The 21,628-nt window shown below is 38.7% G+C and overlaps 1 protein-coding gene across 6 annotated transcripts in view; it reads left to right on the top strand.

The window, feature by feature from the left end:
* ehbp1 (EH domain binding protein 1) overlaps window positions 1–21,628 on the top strand; it is a 155,631-nt gene that overhangs the window by 8,782 nt on the left and 125,221 nt on the right. For all 6 annotated transcript variants that reach the window (XM_061746070.1, XM_061746068.1, XM_061746069.1 and 3 more), the window contains exons 3-5: window positions 7,369–7,426; window positions 7,545–7,640; window positions 14,039–14,092. In XM_061746070.1, the coding sequence (XP_061602054.1) occupies window positions 7,369–7,426; window positions 7,545–7,640; window positions 14,039–14,092 (208 nt within the window). The remainder of the gene's footprint in view (window positions 1–7,368; window positions 7,427–7,544; window positions 7,641–14,038; window positions 14,093–21,628) is intronic.

Here is a 21,628-nt window from a genome sequence, read left to right as displayed (position 1 = left end):
ATTGGTGACTGTTCCGGTGGAATTGACCGTCATGTGTCTGGTTGTGACGTGTTCCCCTCTGAGCGTGTTGTGCTTATGTGTCCATTATGTCTCTGCTAGAAGGAAAACATTGTGTCTTTCTGACAGCCTGTGATATAGCTGTTCTTTCTAGGGATTTGAAGGCCTCAGTCAAGTTGTGAGGAGATACTTTCACTGCCAGGTGATATAACGGCAAGTGTTTTAGGTTGTGCTTGAGTTTCAGGATGAAACCATAGACTTTGAACCTCTGGGGAAAAAACATCTCTTTCTCTGCAGTGGGGTGACTTACAGGGTTAACGCAGCTCGTCAAGACAACACATTTAGGAACACTGCTTAAATAAACCCAACTGATGAAAGGTTTGTTAATTAAAAAAAAAAATAAAATAAGAAAAACCAGGAATGAACCAATTTCTAGAAAAGGAAAAAGGTTTCAAAGTGATGTCATGCTTTAAGAAGAACCACATCAAGTGTAACTGCTGATCCATATAAAGATAGCCACCAAAATAAATGTACCCTTTTAAAATGAAACAGAGTTTAGTATTTCTTTAGACCTAACTGTTGGTTTTGTTGGTACTGCAAGTTAGTTGGATTAGATTATCATTCTGTTTATTTTGAGGTGTTCTGTGTTTCATCAGTGCATTAGTCTGCACAGATGTCTGTTGTTGTATCAAGTGCTTTGTGTTTAAAGTTTGTGGTGGGTTGATTAAATAAGTTAAATAAGTTAAAATGTGTGTCCACATCAAGAGGAGTACGAATGAAATAAGAGTGACCGTGAAGTGCTTTCTGGGTGGAGGTCTGCGTACAGTTAATCCCACCTGGCGTTGCTATGACGATGCCGGAGCTCTCTTCCCTCCTGTCTCTCACATGCACACATACTAAATCCTGTGGTTTGATTGCATGTAAATGTTAAGTAATGTGCATTTATTAATATATATAATTTTCAACCTCTGGATTCTACGAAATACCTTACTGTGTGGGTTTCTCATTCACCGATTCACACATTTTAAGTGTAAAGTCTCATGTATTCAAGTGCACTCAGTCCGCAGCAATTATGGACAACACATTGCTTTCACACACACAGGCATAAATCACTTCAGGGTTACGACGGAGCCAATGGGGTCTTAAATGGGATGGAAAAACTCTCGTGCTGTTTTTAATTATTTATCTTTTTGCGATTTGTCTGGCATATCTTTAGAAACTGTTAATTTATCAGCCTGGAGAGCGGTGCTGCAGCATCATACATATGTGTCTCAAGAGCAACGCTCATCTCAAACCAAAAGTGTATGAATAGTGAAACAAAACTCCATCCATCCATGGTCAAGATATGGATGCTCAGAAATAATTACTAGCTTACTATTTCAGTAGAATCATCCAGTGACAGATCTCTCTTCTTTCTTTAATTTAGCAAAAGTTTATTTAAAGGGCTCCATAGACTTTGGTGGTTGAAGGTCATTGTGACCTCAAAAACGTATTAGAATTGATATATCTAACTATGACAGCATTTAAACGAAATATTTAAGCAGGTGAAACGCTGAGGAAATTATTTTTAGACCAAAAGGAAAACACCCCTGTGACTATTAGTCAATGTCATAATTTGGGAAAAGAAAGGAGAATAATGAACCATATTTTTCTTGAGATCTGTTGAATTGAATGGATGACACTCTGTTTTCTTCACCTCAAGACTGTTGATGTTATTTCTAGGGTTGAAAAGTAAAGAAAACATGACTTGTTTTGGTCAGAATTAGCTTTATTACATAAACAAAAATCGACTGAATTTCTTTTTGAATAAATTCCTTTCCTTTTATATGTTGTGAGTGGGCAGATGTGGATGTAAAGTGCAACCTGACAGGTCAGCAGAGTCGTATAACTGCAAGGTATTCATGGACTCTTACTTGTCCATGTGTGATATCCAGTCAGTCTATCTGAGCTACAACTGTCTCCATTCGTATGTAAGTAACAGCAGATTTGTTGATACCAAACTCTCTGAAGAGCAAAATCCAAGTGAAGAGGGAGAGTTCATATCGGCACGCCTGTGTGTATTCCTCTGGGGTTTCCTATGTTGTACTTTGCTACGTGATGATTCATCTCAAAACTATTGTAACATGGCACAACAGAACCTTTAATATTCTTTTCTTTAATGTCAATTATTTGCAAAAAAAACATGTTACAGAAGTTTTTTTATGCTCTTTAATAATAGCATTCAGTCAAATTGGTAGTTTTTCATTTTCTGTCTTGCTAAACTGATCCATACGTCACTTAATTGTTCCATCCATTCAACCACGACTGTCCTCTGTTCTGACCCTCGTATGATCAATCATTATGACTCATATTTCTGTCTCCCAGGCTAAGGGATAACTGCTAGGTGGAACGTTGTTTGGTTGATCCCGAGTAGTCATTTTCTTTCATCCGTTGGAATCATTATTTAGTGGTTGTTTTTCCCAGGTCATTATGGTGATTTAAATAAAAAATCCCAATCCCGCCCTGTTTATTTGCATGGATTTGTTTTGATTTCTGTGCAACTGAGCTCAAATGAGTTCTACCGTAATGTGGGGCTCTGTGTGTTTTGTAATACCAGCTGCTTGACTGTCGTATCAAATGTGAAGTGGTTCCTTCCTCCTGCCTACAAGAAAGATAGGGCAGCCGCAACTTCCTGACACACCCTACACTTCCAACCATCCCAGGGGGTGGAAATCAGCACTTAGCCTCCAATGTGTTACCCACACTAGCACAATTATGCGTTCAAACATTTCTTTTTCCTTTTTTTTTTTTTTTTTTAATGAGTAAGCTTTTTTCAGTGTGTTGTTTAACGTGGCACAAATTATTCTCAGAGTTGGAGATTAATTATTTTAATGCTTTACACAATCTTTCATACAGCTTAGTAGAATCCTAATACTTTTCTGTAAACATTAATTTCAGTGTAGGTCTGAAGATCTGTGAATCTTGGGGAAATTTAATTGACTTTAGTCGTATATGGAAAGCCAAAGTTTTTCCTTTTTGTGTTGGAGCTTTCGGCCTGAGTTACAGCATAATACATGGTACTTATTTCTAGAGCAGTGAGGCCACGGATGGCGGAAATTGATATTGGCGGCAGCTGAGTTCATAAAGTCTGATGCTGTGGTAGCTTTTTTTATGTGATTGTGAAAGGTGCTTTTGTGATTGTAGAATATAAATACCTAAGCATGGAAAATAATAAAAATTAGATCCGTGAACGCGACACCCAGTGGAGTAGCTTCCCATCGATTTATTGTTATAAGATACTAAAGGACAATTTTAGAGGTCCAGCAGCAACGAGGAGGTCTCAGACACTGTTTTAGCAATTGATTTTAATGTCAATACAGATATTTCCACTATAATTGCTGTCAGAGGACTGTAAATGTTCAGTTACCAAATTGATAGTCTGACTTTTGTTCAGTTTATATCCTAAGTGTGATGGAATTTTGCTACCTTTTGATATTGACTTTTATAAAAAAAAAAAAAAAAACAACCTGTATACTAAATAATTGTCAGTTTTGAATAAGAGCAGTAACCATGGTAACAGCCTGATATATACACTAAAAGTGGAGGGGTTTATCGGTTCTCTGTTGGTCTCGGTGGACTCTCATCTCAACCCCTACTGAGACTGCTGACCCACTTTTACTCTTATCAGCCATCTCTGTCTGGACCACACATAATGCCCACTTTCTCTAGCTGATTACTGCTCATTTTGAAGGTGCTCTAGTCAGGATTTATGGGGATGATAACCAGAATGATGTAAGCAATACTGACTGATCGTAGGCCGATGGCAAAAGTAGGCCGAAAGGACCTGGGTCAACTTTTCACAACTTATATGGAGCACTGTTCCAGTAAAATAAGAAAGCGGCTGCAGCAAGTGACTCAAGAGTTTCCTCTGTAGAGTAGCTAGACTCTCCCTTCCAGAGACGATGGTGTGGGAGAGCCTTGAGGTGGATTTAGGACAAATTATTTCTCTCTTTGGTCACACCCTGCTATTCCCCTGGTGGAGCTGGAGTAGGTGGCCGAGTGGGCCGAGGAGAGAGGAACGTCTGGGCCTCTGCATTCTGATAAGTGGAAGTTATTGGATGGATAAATGAATGAATGATCTAGAATGAACGGAAGTTATTGCAACAATTGTGAAATCTCACAAAATGTATTTTACTTTTTACTTTAAAATCATATCACAACAGGGCAATAGCTTTCAATGTCCTCACACTACCGTTCCTCAGTCGGACTGAGTGTCAAATCTGGTCTAAATTGAAGCATTAAATGGTGAAGTGGTTCATTATGATTGAAGGATGATAAACGCACACTTAAGCCTCTCTTCCCGTAGCACAGTGGTCATATTCATCACATTTGTTGCTGCTCATGGACACAACCAAACACAAAGCATGGGATTTAGCCTGCAGATAAATGGTTTACATATTTTTCATGTATCCTCAAATATTGGATGGGGGGGTTACAGATGCATATTTGTGTGTATGTCTGTACTCTGACGGAGCATGACTTCTTGAACAATAGCTTCCCTATGTAGGGCCTCTCCTCATCGCTCAAACTGTTATGTCATGCTCCTTCCCTCCTCTCTCTTCACTTTTTTGTGCCCTTTTCCCTTTTGTTTCTTTTTCTCTTTTTTCTATCACAGTCTCATTCTTTTCCAAGAATGGCTGCTTTGCTGTTGTTTAAGAGTTGTTGACATAAGGGCTTTTGCAGACTAACAGTAAATCCATTGATGAGCTGAGAATACTTGAAAATATGCTGCAGCAGCAACGTTTTCATTTGCTTTGCTAGATACGCAGATGCCTGTATATACACGCTGCTTTTGTAAGGCTCCTCGAGCGCTGATTCACTGTTGGGCTCAGTATGATGGCACTGTATGGGAAATGTAAGGTTTTCTTGTGTAAATCTTCATTTGGTTCAAACTGGATCCAAACAATGAACATTTAAAGTTCAAAGTGAGTGTTTTTAAAGAGGGATCTGCCATGTTATGAAAGACCAGTTGGTTTTTAGTTGTTTTAATATTACAGTTTGATTTGTGTTACTGTCACTAAATTCAATTTAGTTCTGAATTGAATCAAAATCTGTTTTATTGTTTTTAGTTCAAGATAAGATGGGACTTTATTCATTTCATTCATTTTAAAGGAAATGATTGTGCCACGAGATGCTTAAAAGCAAAGTATGCTACAACAAGAGCAAAATAACAGTATTTAAAAAGTAAATATAAGCTTAATATATAAATAAGATGTCAGATAAGCTCTGCTTCCTAATGGTAAATGGCAAATTAATTTATATATCATGTTTTAAAACAATCAAGGTTAACTGAAGAACTTTAAAAGGAAAAAATCAAATAACAATGATCCATGCATCGCATCCAGACAAAAAGAAAAACACAGCACAAACATTTAGATTCACAAGAATAACCTCAAATTGAAAGCCAGTGAGTAGAGATGAGTGATGAGCAGAGATTTGAGTAGTTCGTGTTGGTAAGCTGCTCTAAAGTCTGGGGGCAGCGATTGAAAACACACAGTCACATCCAGGTCTAGATCTGGGAATATCTAGAAATTTTCCCCCAGCTCTTTAGTCTGCAAGGTAGAGGTGCAAGTACGGGTGGGACGATACAGGTAACTCACCATTCAATACTGTGGCGATATGTGGCCCACGATAACAATAATATCACGATACACGATATCTACGATATTCGATATATTGTAAGAAATTTCATCAACGATATATATCACGATATATGTGACTGAAAAAGAAAAAATACCCATAAAAAGGAAAATGTCTGTAGTTATGCATTTATTCAATGCCAAAACTTCATACAATGTACAAAGAAAGTGCATTTGTATTGAGCCTCACTGCCTCCTAGTCTTGTAAATGTAAACGCCGTACAGCTGGACAAATTAAAGTGCATGAACATTAATAGTATGTTTTATATAAACCAGGACAGTGCACTGCTTTGTTTCTAATACTGAAAAGTCAGTAAGCAACTTAATTTTGCATAGTACCTCACTGCCTCCTAGTCTTGTAAATGTAAACACTGTACAGCTGGACAAATTGAAGTGCATGAACAATAGTGCGGTGACAACCGCGTAAATCCATTATGTGTTGTAATAAAATATTGATATTTGCCGTCAGTTTATCGATTATTTATTGCGACAGAGAGCGCAACAATATATTGCAATATCGATTTTTCTCCCCACCACTAGTTGCAAGCGTTTCTGTCTGCACCCCTCCAGAGACTCTACAACCCTCCTGTACTCTGACTTCAACTAATACAGTCTCTCACACCAGTCGTCATTAAACCTCTGTAAAGGCCTGGACTGTGAGCATTGTCTTAGTCTGATATTACAGTTGGACCAGACCGTCCCCCGGGGGGGCACCCGCGCTGCTCAGCCTCACTTGTATCTTTAACTTGTTAACTTGTTTATGTTTAACTTATTTGTTATTATATTCATAGAATTGTTGTACATGAATAGTTGTGTTGAGTTCACTTGTGTGTAATCCAAGTGTAACATGGTTTTGGTGCATATCTAGAGCAGGGTTTCTCAACCCTGCTCCTCAGGGCTCACTGTCCGGCATGTTTTACATGTTTCTCTGCATCAACACACTTGATTCTGATTAATAGTCATCATCAGCTTGTCATCAAGGCGGAAGGTGGGTTGAAAGCAAGGTAGCATCTAAAACATGCAGGACAGTGGGCCCTGAAGATCAGGATTAAGAAACCCTGTTCTGGAGAATCAGACTGGGATTTGGTAGTTTTTATGAAAAAAAGAGAAGTGGCCAGATTACACTCAGGAATTCTAATGGGAGGAAAGAAGCTACTTTGAGCTTCATATATTTAATAGTTTGTTGAAAGTGATAAAAACCTTAATTAAATATTTATCAAATAAAAGGATGCATCCTGTACTGAGGAGTTATATGCAGGCGGTGTTGACTATAAGTGACTTCCACCTCAATATTTATATTGAAGTTGTTGGATAACACAGGAAATGAAAGTCTTCTCCATACTGTGTTTGTGCATGACTATGTAAGACCATGCTGCAGTCTGCAGAGACAAAGCCAGGGGTCAGTTGTCTCATCATTTATTTATGCCATGAGACTGTGTCCTTGTGTATGTGTGCAGATATGTTTTTGTTTGTTCAGAAAAAAGCTACAGTAATCAACGTTTTATAAGTTGAGGCATTAAGATTCTGAGTCATCGTGACTGGGATGACTCATAACATGTTGTGTTAATTGATGGACTCAGAGATGGTTTCAATTAATAATATATAATAATAATATAATTAATTGATAAATGAATGTATTTACCTTTTTTTCCACTCATCTTCAATTTCCTTAATTCTCTTTTTTATCTCTCAGGCAACCTGACAAACTGGTGGTGGTTTGGACACGCAGAAGTCGGCGGAAATCCTCTAAGGTTTCTAAATTACAAGCTTCTTTCTATAAAAAATTCTGATATGATAAAATACTTTACATTCACAAATATAATACTTATGTATATAATACTTCCTGTTTGTTTTTGTCCACTCTGGCAGTCTCACAGCTGGCAGCCTGGCATCAAAAACCCTTACAGAGGAGTTGTAGTGTGGCCCGTACCGGAGAACATTGAGATCACCGTCACTCTTTTTAAGGTAGAGTACAGTCTTTCAATCACTTTCTGCATTTACATTTTTGTAATTTTTCAAGCTTTTGATGCTTTTTTTTTTTTTTCTTTTTACTGTCAGCATGTATGTGGAAACACTGTTGTCAGTAAAGGACACATGATACACAGTATCTGTCACAGTGTCTGGCTTACTTAAACATGTCAGGCCTCTGTGCTGACAGACCAGCTCGCTACCCGTGTCTTGTTACCTCTTTCTGTCTTATCAAGTTCTCCCTCCAGTATAACTTTATCTTTTTTTTTTATAAAAGACTTGCTATCTTCAGTGAGTTCTGGTCATATCCAGGTGCAATAACTGCATAGAAAAATTGTGAATCCTCAGAGACGTAGCTGAAAATACATTGGCGGTGTATCCTGATAACTCCAACTTGAGGCGCGGAGAGAACGTTTGTGATCCTCTCCAGACATTTGTAAAGATATACTCTGATACGTGCTTTAATGAGTATCTGTAGAGTTTATTAAGCCTTTGCTTTGCTTGATTAGCACCACTGTAAATGCTGGTGTCTCTTATCTCCCACATCCTGCTGTTTAAAAAGTGATGAGGCTATTTTTGTAATGAGACACAAATCAAAGTCACTGAAGGCAAAGTTCGCCCACTACAGTTGGACGGAGCCCAAATCAAACAACGATTCCTCTGTGCTCATATTAGCTTGGTGTCTGTGTTGAGACTAAACAAGCAAAACGTGGTCCTGATCATAAAATCAGTATATTCAAGTCCTCACAAAGTGAGCTTTGAAGCAAAAGATTGGTTCTAGCTTTTACAGAAAGACTTGATTAATCAGATGCCAAAAGCATTTTATTTCGTTATAGTGAAGGTTTATGACAAATGATTACCTGTTAAGAAATCATATGGACAAACTGGGTAGTGCATCGTTGGCACCTAAATATTAGACCAGCTGATCAATATATAGTTTGGACCAAAAGTATTATTTTTAATACAATTTTGCCTTCATACACAACCACACTGGATTTGAAATAAGACAATCAAGATGTGATCGAAGTTTGGACTTTGAGCTTTAATTAAAGCAATTTTACAAAAACATTTAATTTGACATTTTGGAGTTACAATAATCAATATTTGGATAATTGACTAAGAAGAAGTGAGATGGTCAGGTATGGTCTGTTCTCTCATGTTAAGACAAATGATAAATGGTCTGGAGGTACTGAGTTGATATTTGCTGGCACTGAATGAGACACCAATATGAAGTCAAGGGGAGAACTCGAAACAAAACACAGTTGTGGCCAAATCAACACCTTGTCTTAAAAATAAAAAGGTTCTGATGAGCTGAACAACATCAAAAGGTCTGGAAGTACATGGTAAGACTATTAAAGTAGAGTATCATGGTATCCTTACACCTTCCCAACAACACCAAAGAATACTCTGGAGAAGGGTAGACTATCATAGTCAAAATCTACTATCAAGGCCACCATCATGAATGTAAATACAAAGGGTTAAGAACAACATGCACACCCCTGGTTACATTCAAGAACAGGAAAACCATATTGGACTTTTAAAAAAGCTTCCTCTGTTCTGGAAATTGATTATTTTGACAAATGAAACCGAGATACGCTTGCAAACATAAACAGTAGTGGAGTGCGTGTTATGGTATGTGCATGTATGTCTGCTAGTAAAACAGGCTCACTGGTGTTTAATGACAATGTGACTGCTGACAGAAGTAGCATCAATTGTGAGGAGTACAGGAGTATTCTCTCTGCTCACATTCAGGCAAATGCATCAGAACTGACAGGACGGTGCTTCACAATGCAGATGAATAATGGCACTTTTCCACTAGTACCTACTCGGCTCGACTCAACTCAGCCTGGTTTCTTTTCCATAACAATTCGGCACCTGGAGCAGAAGCTTCAAGCCTTCAGGCGAGGCTTTTTAATTTTTTTTAGTTTGTCTTGGCTCTGCTGAAAAGTCAGTTGGAAGCCGCGAGTAGCTATGAAGTGACAGAGCTCCTGGTAGATCTGGTCGTTCCTCATCACCCGTCTAGATCCCTTTTTAATTCTCTCCTCAGCCACCAGGTTTATGAACATCTGCACCTCAGAAAACAGACTTTTCCACTGCCATTGCCTGTTGTATAAAATGAACAAGAAGCCGCGAGTCGCTCTTTCGCTGATTTCCTCCTCCTGATTCAGACGTCTGACTCCACCCCCCCGACCAATCGGTGGCCTGTAGTGTGATGACGTCAGATACAGCCGACTCAGCCGCTTAGAACCTCGGCAGAATAGATACAGAAAAGTATCTACTCGGCACGCCTCCACCCGCCTTGACCCCTAGTGGAAAAGCGCCAAATCGAGTGGAGCCGAACCGAGCCGGTCTGAGAGTAGGTACTAGTGGAAAAGTGGCTTAATTCACCTAAACATAGTGTTTATTTATAGGATCCCCATTAGCTGATGTTGTGACATACATTACTAAATACATTATTGGTACAAAGTATGCATCATACAGTCATTACAATACCACAAAGTATAACCCGCAAATAAATTCCTGTAATAAATTATAGCACGTGATATATTTCTTACTCATTTAATTTTATTTAAATAGTCTTTTGCTAACCTTTTTTAAAATTGTATTTTGATGTGATACTTTTTATGTTATTAGGTAATGTGTGCCATCCTGTGATAGCTCTGTATATAACAGTGTGTTTTAAAAAGTTTGTTCTTAAGTGCCAGTAAATGATCACAACATGATTGTCTGGTTGGATATTTACTAAACATAGTGTGAAATGCTGTGTTTCTTTATTTTTATATACTCAAGACAGGTCAAGACTTTTTTAAGGCAAAAAGTGACCTTTCTTCAACTGTTAATCGGTTGCCTGATCTCAACCCAGTAGAGTAGCTTTTCAGTTATTGTAGACAAGACCCAAAGCAGAAAAAACCCACAAACAATCAGCACGTTGTTACAGTGAAGCTTCTAGCAAATCGTCTGCAGGGAGGAAACTCAGAAACCACTAAAGTGTACAGATTCAAAACTGCTAAAGGTGTTCAGTCAAGTCTTTAAAATGTATGGTTGTATTTGCTGTTATGCCACTTTTTCCACATATTCTTTGCTTTTGGTGTATATGATGCAAAGTCATTAAAAAAAACATAAAAAACACCTTTTGGACCCAACTGTAAGTCTATTGTACTGGCATTGTGATTTTTACTTATTGTTTTTGGTCCATAAGGTCTTTAGAAAACATTTTTTGGGGCTTACCTCATCTGATGCTGGACTTTCTTCAATGCGTCATTTTTTCTTAATTTCTTCACTGAGCTATGCATATGTAGCACAGAGTTATTTTCACAGTTTTGCAGCCTACAGTAGGGCTCAAAACCGAAAACCAGTGCAATATAAGTGGATCCAAGAGTAAAATGACAATTTATAATAAACTGTATTTTCCTAGTCATGTCTGGTCTAAAGCTAAATATATAGGTGAGCTCAGAGATGTTGTTCTATTCATCAGTCTCAGCAAGGCTTCCGTCTAGTAAAACTTGGATATGTTTTTTCATGGAGGAGCCGTCATTTCTGGTCACAATTATGAGCAATGACTTGAAAAATTGTGAATCCTGAGACGCGGGCTAAAAATACATTTGTAGGAGATATGCTCCATCTTTAGTTGAACTTTTATAAATGAAAAGGAAATATTATTTGAATAACAAAGATAACAGCCAGAGCTCCACTCCCAGGGTGACAGGCAAAATCAATCCCGACTAAGACAGTGCTGCAGTCGGTAGTTGATGTTATCCAGTCTACAGAGAAAAGTCTTCAAGGCAAGGCAGATTTAATTTATTTGTTTTGTACATTTCATGTACAAAACAATTCAAAGTACTTTACATAGAAATAGATATTTTTTAAATGCATTAAAAAGTAAAGGAGTTTAAAATGCAGAAATTAAAGACAAAAGTTAAAAAGAGTTAAACAAATTAGATGCAAGAAATAAAGGTTTTATTTCATTAATGGTGGATTACTGAAATGCAGCAGTAAATTAAAAAGACAAATGAGAGTTCCTGCAGCCCTGATGCGTTCTGGGAGTTTGTTCCACAGGTGAGGAGCATAAAAGCTGAAAGCTGCCTGACTGTGTTCAAACTCTGGGTACAGAAAGTAGGCGTGACCCTGACGACCTGAGGGTTCTGGTTGGTTCATAATGGACCAGGAGATCAGAGATGATTGGCCCGAGACCATTCAGAAATGTATAAACCTGGATTTTATAAAGCAGGATTTTAACATCCATTCTGTGACAGACAGGAAGCCAGTGTAAAGATCTAATAACTGGAGTTATATGGTCAACTCTCCTGGTCTTAGTGAGGACTCGGGCTGCAGCGTTCTGAACTAACTGCAGCTGTTTGATGGATTTATTCAGGGAGACCTGTGAGAACAGCGTTACAGTAGTCCGGTCTACTGAAGATAAACGTTTTCTTTCCTAAGTCCCGCTGAGATATCAGTCCTTTCACTCCCAGATTTCTAGCTTGGCTGAGTGCTGACTTTTAATCTTTCTTCCTTGGCTCCAAACACTATTATTTCTGTTTTATCTTCATTTAACTGTAGAAAGTTTTGGCACGTCCAGCGCTCAAATTAAAACGTCCACTCTTTAATTTGAGCGATGTTTGAATTCGATGATAGTCTCCTTGCGAGATAATTATATAGATTTGTGTGACGTCTGTATAGTTATGGTAACACTTTTTTTCTTCATCATTTGAGCGAGTGGGAGCATATAGATGTTAAACAACAGAGGCCCCAGAATTGAACTTTGAGGAACTCCATGTTATTTTTGTTAGCTCCCATGTAGTTGCAGTTGTAGTTACCTAAAGACACAAAATAGTCCCTGTCTTTTAGATAGGACTCCAACCAGGCAGGTGCTGTGCCAGAAAGTCCCACCCAGTTTTTCAGCCAGTCTGTCGCTATGGTCGACTGCAGGATTGCGTTCCAGTAAGACCGAGACTGAAATGTTGCTACCATCCGTACTGGAGAGGCTGTCATGCCTTTGTAGCAGGCTAGGATTTGGCTTGTGTGTTTTTATTGTTTCGTCTGCATTTTCAAGGCTAGATACAGATGATTGGGTTGGGCAGGAGCAGCCAGATCCTTAATATTGAAACACGTTAGTGATGGAAATGCCGTCTTGGGAAATGGGCTTGTAAAATAATGAGGCGTATGGGGGATGAGACTGCTGAATCACGGTGTTTGTACCGTGTGGCTGCCGTGTGCGGCGACCATCAGACTGCAGGGGTATTGATTTCCCAGGGCGTGTCACAAAGGCAGACAAGGAAAAAAAAAGAAACATGTTCAATACACATGCTGCCTTAAGTGGTTAATCATTACATCTGTCAAGGGAAATCGTATAAGCAATCTGAAAAAGTGTAGAAAATATTACTTTTCATTAGAGAATGGGGTTGCTTTTTTTTTTTTTTTTAAAGGCCTGATTTTGATGGTAAGGATTTTATCTTATAAATTACATGTTTGGGTCTAAAATTGAAAAATACCTTTTTTCTATTGACAAATTAGTTATTAGTTTAATTATTTGGTTTTTGTAGTTGGATTATTCTGTAGTGATTAAATGGTTGACTGTAGTTGGGAACAAATGCAAATGTCCAAGCCTTTGTGAACGAAATGATTGCTTAATTCTTATAACCTCTCTCAAGGCTTTCAGTTTGAGTATTTGTATTTATTATTGTATTAGAGGGGATTGATCTAGGGAGAAACTTGCACAATTCGAAACTTACAAAAATGCTGGAATTAATCTGTATCTCAATCTCCAAATTTATGGCTCCAACTTGGTTAAGCCTGTGCAGCAAAACATGCATCTGCTTTCTGTAAAAAGCGTGTTGCATGTTTGCAGCAGTCATTTCTTATTGTGTGTGCTGGAGGATATCAAAGGTCATTTAGAGCATTACAAAGACGTAGCTGCTTGCTTGCTGCATCCATTACTGTCTACTCTCATCACCCGCTGCTCAATAGCAAGAAAGACAGGAAGCCAGGCAGCAGAGATGCATAGATATTACAGTACAGACACAACACAGATGTAATCAGACTCGCGGAAGCCTAGAAAGACCTAGTGAAACATTTTTAGTTTTAAACTACACATTTTGATGAAAGATTTTGTTAACTTATCTCTTTAGTTTATATGTTTGTTGTTTTATAAGTAAACAGGGTATGAAAGAGATAAATTAGAAGCTTCTGTCATGTAGAACTACCCAGGTGATGGAAAACACTTAATGATGTATACGAAGAGAAATAGGACAAAGAAAATTAGCTCATTGGATGAACAGACCGAGTTAAAGAGTGCTGAGTAGCTGTCCCTCGTTAACTCTGTTTTCTCTGTTGGAACCTTTTTTGAATAAATTAAATTACTGTTTTGTTTTTTTTCTCTCTTTTTTTTGCCAATGCAGGACCCCCATGCAGAGGAATTTGAGGACAAAGAATGGACATTCGTCATTGAAAATGTGAGTACTGCTTTATGTTTTTGTACATACGTTTCTCATTTTTATATATATATATATATATATATATATATATATATATATATATATATATAAATACATTGTAATATATTTGTCTTTTAACTGTGACCTTCTTTATTAGTCTTGTGTTTTATTTATTTTTATATTGTTTTATATATTTTTCTTTATTTTTCTGGATATGAATCCAGTGCACTTTTGTATTTTTACTTGACAGGAAACATTGCTGGGATTATTCATGTATTCACGTATTCATGTAAAAAGAAAGTGCTGTTCCTCTCTTGCTCTATGAGCACTTTTTATGTTTACATGCCACCTTGTGGTCGGTTCATGTTATTACTCTTTTATTTATTTATTTATTAATGACTATGAAAGGATGCATGTGCCAGGTTGGCACAGTTTCTCCGTAGCAGTAAAAGATGAATAATGTTATTTACAATGAGACTGAGGTGCTGCTTCTACTTAACTGCCAACGAGGGTTTACGATATTTTCATAAATTTAATGATAACAACACATGCCATTCGCTGTTTAAATTAATGCTCAAGGCAGCAAAAAACTGTGAAAGAGGGCCTTTTTGCAGCAATGCACAATTAATTATATTGAATATTTTGCAACAGTAAAATTGTAACTTCCTGGAAATAGTGTAGGGAGAATTTTATGGAGCAGGAATGATGGATTAAGACTTGAGCGTGGGGTTGCAGCCAAAAAGAGAAGAAAGAATATTTCGATTTATACTCGTGGCCTGCCAATCAAAGGCCATTTGCTCTCTGCTGTGGCTGATTTATGTGGTGTGCTTAAGTAATAATGACATTTAGAACAAATGGTGTCTGTATAAGTAATGTTGTGACCAATTCTTTGCATAGCAGGATCATTTGTTCTCGTATTTCTAGCAATTTTTGACTGTGAACGTGTCAGCTGTGCCATTATTTTTCAGATATTTCCATGAAAAGTAACCAGAAGAAAAACAAGTCTATAATTTAGGTTTTTTTTTTTTAAACACACAGGAAAAGACACTCTGGTTTCCTAGTGCTGTACTGTCAACTGTGTGCTTGGATGATGTTTAAGAAAAGTAATATTTAGAAATAGATTATTAAACCAAAGACACAACCATAAACATGGTAGTAATGAGCATTTCACCTCCACCTTTATCATGAGGACTTTATTATTTGCACATACATGAAACCTTAAAACCTGTTTCACTGTCAGCGATGAATTGTACATCAATTTGGTTTGGATATGTCAATTATTTATTTTTAAACTATCTTAAACAATAAAACATATTGCCTAATAATTGACAGTTATAGTGCAGTGAAGACTTGTCTCCTCATCAAGGTTGTTGACCTCTGAGCATCTGAGATTGTTAGAGTCCAGGGTGGCATGTGTATAACGTAAATATCATTAGAAGATGTACCGGTAAAGAAATCTGTAAAGTCCCTTTGAAAAACTGTGAGGAACTTGTTATGCCTGCATAGATGTGACTGGGTTGGTTGTGTGGAACATGCTGTTTAGCTTCTTCCATAGAGATATTACGGTACAAACATGGGGCCTCTGAGGGCCAAACGTGTCCACAACAGTGTGATACGTTGATATTTCTTAGATAATTTGTTTGTATTTGTAACAGTTTGGTTTTAAGTCAAATCTTTCTTGCGAAGGTAGAGTAATTATAATTAGTTAGCTGATAATTTGAGCAAACTATTGGCCACTTTTTAATTAATCAGGTAGGCATGTCCGTGGACAGCCTTAAAGAATGAAAGAGCCACTTGTTTAATTTAATTTTTATTTTTATAAATGTATCTTCAAATTGATCACATTTGTGCATTTAGCTCTTATATCTTATTGTATGGAGAAGTAAAAAGGAAAATGAGTCCAACATACTTGCCAAAAAAAAAGTTAATCGTGAATTGGCCATCAGATGCCCAGATGATTTGAAAATCACCATCAACCTTAGAAAAGCCCTTATCATTTGATCTACTTGCTTGTGTGTATCCTTCTTTTAACGTTTTTCATCATTTTGGAATGGTTCCTAAAGTCTTTGTTGTTTGAGTCAAGCTTTTATCTTTTTTCGTAGTTGCTGACTTTATGGGTTGTTGCATGTATTTTGCAAACATTAGATTTCTAATTCAGATGTTACATTTTTTGGTAATTTAACCTATAAAAGGATACTTTTTTTTTTTTTATGAATACTTCCTCAGACCAACTTCCGAGTGATTTAAAGTTGACTTTGCAAAGAGGGAGCATCAAAGGACCCCTGCAACTCCTCAAACCAGTTTTTCAGGAACACTGGTGGGGAAAAATAATAGTAGCTGAACTTGGCGAGTGCACTGATGCTGCCACTTTGTATACATTTCAGACTGAAAAGAATGACACTCGTCTTTTCTTTGAGAAGTTGAGAAAACAAGCAGGTCAGCTGGTGTTTTCTGGCCAGAGCGTGAGAGAGAGCAAGGAAGGAGGGGAAAAAAGACAAGTTTGTGGGTTTGCCAGTGTCTCTGCATACCTGACTAATGAGAGAAAGATCAAAGTCTCCAGGTCTCCTGAGAGCAGGAAGGAGAATGCAGAGGAGGGATGACGGGAAGCGGAGAGCAACCTTACACCTTCACTCCATCATTGAGGCTTCTGATTAAAAACTGTTAATAGAAGCTGCAAAAAACTGTTGAGATATGTTTATCCTTATTTGGTGCTTTACTGAAAACCTTTCAAAATGCCTGGGTGCTTTCACGCGTCCCCCTTATATGTTATTAGTAACTGTCACAAGAAGAAAAAAAATCATATCATTGGGGGTTTGAAGTCTCACTTATAGTACATTTTATCGGGTTTAATGCAACTTCAGGTATAATTATGTTTCAGCCTAACCTTACATACATACAGGAACACTCAAATTCTTGCAGTTGTTTGTGAAAGCTACTGTATGTGTTTAGAAGTGCTGTTGTTCCCCGGTGACCCGCCAATCACAGTTGAGTCTGGAGTTATATACATTGACCGCTAGAGGGCAGTCCAATCCAGGATCACTGACATCTCTTCCTGCTGGAGCAACTCCTAATGTCAGCTTTTTGTTTGTCTGCATGTGTGTGTGCATGGGTAAAGTGTCTTTTTGTGTCCGTCATGGATGTTTGTGTGGAGTATCTCATAATTCAGACTTAAAATGTTAATTTACAATCTCATTTTTTTAACTCTCCTCGTGTGTTGATGAATGCCAAGACCACTCTTCGGTTATTTCAGCTCACATAAAGTCAGGACACATGAATGAATGCAGTAGTGAGTGCTGCTCTTTGCTGGAGAAACAGAAGAAGAGGAGAGGTGAGTTCTCCTGACCCCTCATCAGACAGCGGAGGAGAAAGGGGGAAGAATACGGCATTGTGCCCGAGCGCCGAAGATGATGAAATTCAAGATCCCCGCACTCTGGCTTCGTCTTAATCTTGAGGCCCAACCTCGTGCTAGGCTAATCCCTCCCCGTCAAATTACTGGCCCTGGATAGATTGTATTTTGTCATTGAAAATGGTAGTGTCAAACACTACCTTTCTCCTCTATTTGTTCCTCTGCCAAGGCGAATCGCATAATCAAAAGATGGAGAGAGAGCGCAGAAAGAAGAGAAAGGAGAGGGAGAGAGGTGGAAGGCTGCAAATGGTGACACAGTAGTATCTCTAAATTGCATGCTCCCCTTGCCTTCACCCTTTTTCAAACAGGCACATATTATCAAAAAGGTGGGCAAATTGAGAGCCAAAAGATTGGACGGCTATATTTAAAGGCATTGTGCTGACAGGCTCTTTTGTGTGTGCATGTGCATGGTGAGGGGGTTAATGTGTGTATGGATGTCTCCGTGTATTCTCTCTGCGTTTGCATATCAGCCAAAGCTGGAGATTGGAGACCAACTTCTCTCGTCTTCAAAGCTTTACGGGAGGATTTAAATAGCGCACACACGGGCGCACACAGAGGGCCGCTGTATTTAAAGTGAGTAGCTATCATGTCTGGAAACATTGAATATACAGCAGTACAGATCCCAGAGCCCACTCCTCTTGCTCCTCCCCCATCGTTCACCCTCCAAGTCACACTTCAAAATATTTCCCTTACGTTACATCAATGTCACCAAGGAAGGAGGGAATTTCTAAATTTGTGTGGCTGTTTCTGTTTCATCATTAAAAATGTAGATTTTGGAAATGGCCACTTGGAGCTTGAATGGCTTGAAAATGTTTTTCTTTTGTCAGAACCTTCAAAAAAGTAAATGTATAATCATTTATGTATGCGTGTGCGTGTGTGTGTGTGTGTGTGTGTGTGTGTATATATATATATATATATATATATATATATATATATATATATAATGAATACATGTATATATATGAAATATGCAGGCCTTTCACTTTTTAGTTTCTTCTTTTCTTTTGGGCGGCCATACATTTTTCTATATAACTGTAACCAAAGGGGGAAATAAGTGTTATTTAATTAATTGCAGTCTGCTCTAGATCTCATAATTACTATGGAATAACTCTTACTTTTTAATGCTTTAAAGCTCCAAATGTATTATGCAAATATTTTTCTTTGATACCAATCCTCCAAATTAAAAGAACATTTAATTTTTTTTTAATTCTATGTTTTTTCTATGTTTCTTGATTTGGCACTCAGAAGATACTAGAAGTAACACTAAGCAAATAAATGGTGTATTGAACACCTTTTCAAATGTGACGCATTGAAAACAGGATTTAATGCGGTTTGCATTCAAGTGTTTGCTTTTATTTATGTGCTGTCTATAGAATTTGCCTGGAGGCTTCCAGTAATGCTTCACCCCTTCAGTCATGTTTTTACTGCTCTCTTTCTTTACTCCTCATCTCCTTTTTCTCCCTGCGTCTCTCTTTCAGTCCTCTGTATGAAGTGAAGTCCTGTCAATTGTGGACCACATCCAACTCTATTACGTCCATTTTCACGGCACATACCTCCCACTTGCAGCCCCTTACACACACACACACACACACACACACACACACACACACACACACACACACACACACACACACACACACACACACACAGAGCCCATCACCTTTACACACTCTTCTCCCAACACACAGCGCCTCTCCCTGTATTGTGCTCGTGGTGTGTACGCCGCCCCCCCCCGTCTGGAACACATTACGTAGGCCAGTGGCTTGTGAGCGCTGACTGGGCCTCGGGGAAGAAAAACACAATTATTTCAACCCTCGGCTATTCACGCAAAGGTGACAAAAGCTGGTATGAAGTATGAAATCCCAAAAGTTTCTCTCATGCCGTGGCCGACAAATTGGGATTAATTTGCGCTCGTGTGCACGCGTGTGTCTCCAAAGTTTTCACCTTTGCTCATTTCCCATTTCTTAAATAGTTTTGGGAACTCAACAGACCTAATGTATTGTGGGGGAGCGAGGAGCACATTCGCTTGGATTGTTTATAAATGCCCTTAATTCTAAACAAATATAGTTCATAGTTGAAGGCAGGGCGTGTGTGTGTGTGTGTGTGTGTGTGTGTGTGTGTGTGTGTGTGTGTGTGTGTGTGTGTGTGTGTGTGTGTGTGTGTGTGTGTGTGTGTGTGTGTGTGTGTGTGTGTGTGTGTGGGGTGTGTGTGCGTGTGTGTGTTTATAAGAAGATGAGAGGCTCCTAGAACTGGATCACACATTCACACATGCTTTCCAAATTAATTTAATCTAATTAATTGCCATGAGGAGAGAGGACAGATGCTTGTGATTACCCCCCGTGCTCAGACCCCTCCCTCTGCACACACACACACACACACACACACACACACACACACATTTATAACTGTTGCATCTCTAACGGTGCCTTTTTCTGCCAGTGTATTATCTTAGAGCATTGTAGCACATAAACATTTTCGTAGACATAAGAAATAAGAAAATTATTTTCCACGCTTTGTAATTATTTGTGAAAAATGGTCTTTTACAGTATAGCTCAAAGGATAAAAGAAAAAAAAGATGCACATATCCGTTGCTCCCTTTGTGTCGGTGTTCATATATCTGTGTCTTTCTAAGAAGCTGCAGCTGTGACTGGGGAACTATATACTTTGCTGTGTGTCCAGACAGTTTTGTTTTGGGGCAGTAGTGTGTGTGGTTGTGTGTGTGTGTGTGTGTGTGTGTGTGTGTGGTTGTGGGTTGTAGGTGGCTGCTGAGGCCGGGTGGTCCCTCCTGTCGCCCTAATAGGCTTACTGTCCCCTAATCCACACCACACCATCCCGTCACATGGCTGGTCTGCTGACTAACTGCTACCACTGCCATGGAGTCTGAGTGTCTCCAACAACATCTCTGTGCAGGTGTCATGATTGTGTGTGACTGTGTGTCTGAGCTGGTGTGGGTGGCATCCGCCTGAAAGACTCCGTCTGGGCCTTCTTTATTAACTGTGTCAGAAATGGAGCAGGATCTGCCACTTTTGTCCCTTGTACTTCAGTTTAAATGAAATATCTTTGAGGGTTTTGAAGTGTTTTTTCATGAAGGATTGAACATTTTATTGGTTAAATCACAATATAGTCAACAAAAAGTATATTAAAGCGGTAACACATTATTTTAAACATGTGCCTGGTATCTGTGCTTTCATGCATGTTTTTGTTATTTGAACTAAAACTGTTGCTCCTGTGGACTTGGAGCTTTACTTTACTTTACTTCCTTCCCTCATCATGTGCTTATTCTTTAGTCTTTTCTCGTATTGTGTCTCCTTTGCTGTTTTATCCTTGTTCTGCTTTTCTTTCGACCTTGTGCGCCTCTTGTCTTTGCGTGCACCAGAGACAAACATATGCTTGCTGTGTGTCTCGCCGACACCATGTGCGTACAGTCTGTGTTGTTTTCACTTGCATGTGTGAATCTGTATTTGTGTGATTTGTCCCACTGGTCCGGGTCGTGACCTCGGCTTTCATCTCTTTAGTCTGATGCTCCTGCGTCCCGCTGCGTTCCACTCCCAGCCAGCAACGTGGCAGCTGTCGCCAGACACCGCAGCAGACACTGACAGCTAATATGTGTATCTTCTCATATGCAGACGGGCCTCTTTGTCAAATTCTCACACAGCCACACAGCATGGATAGACATACAGACACACAGTATGTATATACATTTATAAGGCATAAATTCATGTGCAGGCTCTTAACCTGCCCAAACAAGCTTTTGTTTTGCCTCATACAGTGATGCATTTGACCCCAAAATAGACATTTAAACTGCCTTTTGCCTGTGTAGCCCTTACAATGTGAAGCTCACGGCTTAGGTTGTTGTGTGGATCGGGACTTAAGATGTTGATGCTATAAACTGTGGATCAGTTTCTTCATTCATAACATGATATATGTGTCACACAGGAAACCAAACATGAGGTCAGGCCTGCAACACACTAAGTTTTTCCAAACCACCGTTCTTGAGTCCTGCTGCGGTTTTATTGCCATCCTGGAATCGCACGAATGTCAGAAATGACAAACCGCAAATACACTTGAAGTCAAATGTTTAACTAAGAATACCGAGACTGTGCGGCGGACCCGCATTTGTGTGACACTTTGATGGCAGTTGCTGCGCC

The sequence above is a fragment of the Cololabis saira genome, chromosome 17 (assembly GCF_033807715.1).
Source record: "Cololabis saira isolate AMF1-May2022 chromosome 17, fColSai1.1, whole genome shotgun sequence".
NCBI classification, from domain to species: Eukaryota; Metazoa; Chordata; class Actinopteri; order Beloniformes; family Belonidae; genus Cololabis; species Cololabis saira.
This window is presented reverse-complemented; position numbering and strand designations above follow the sequence as displayed.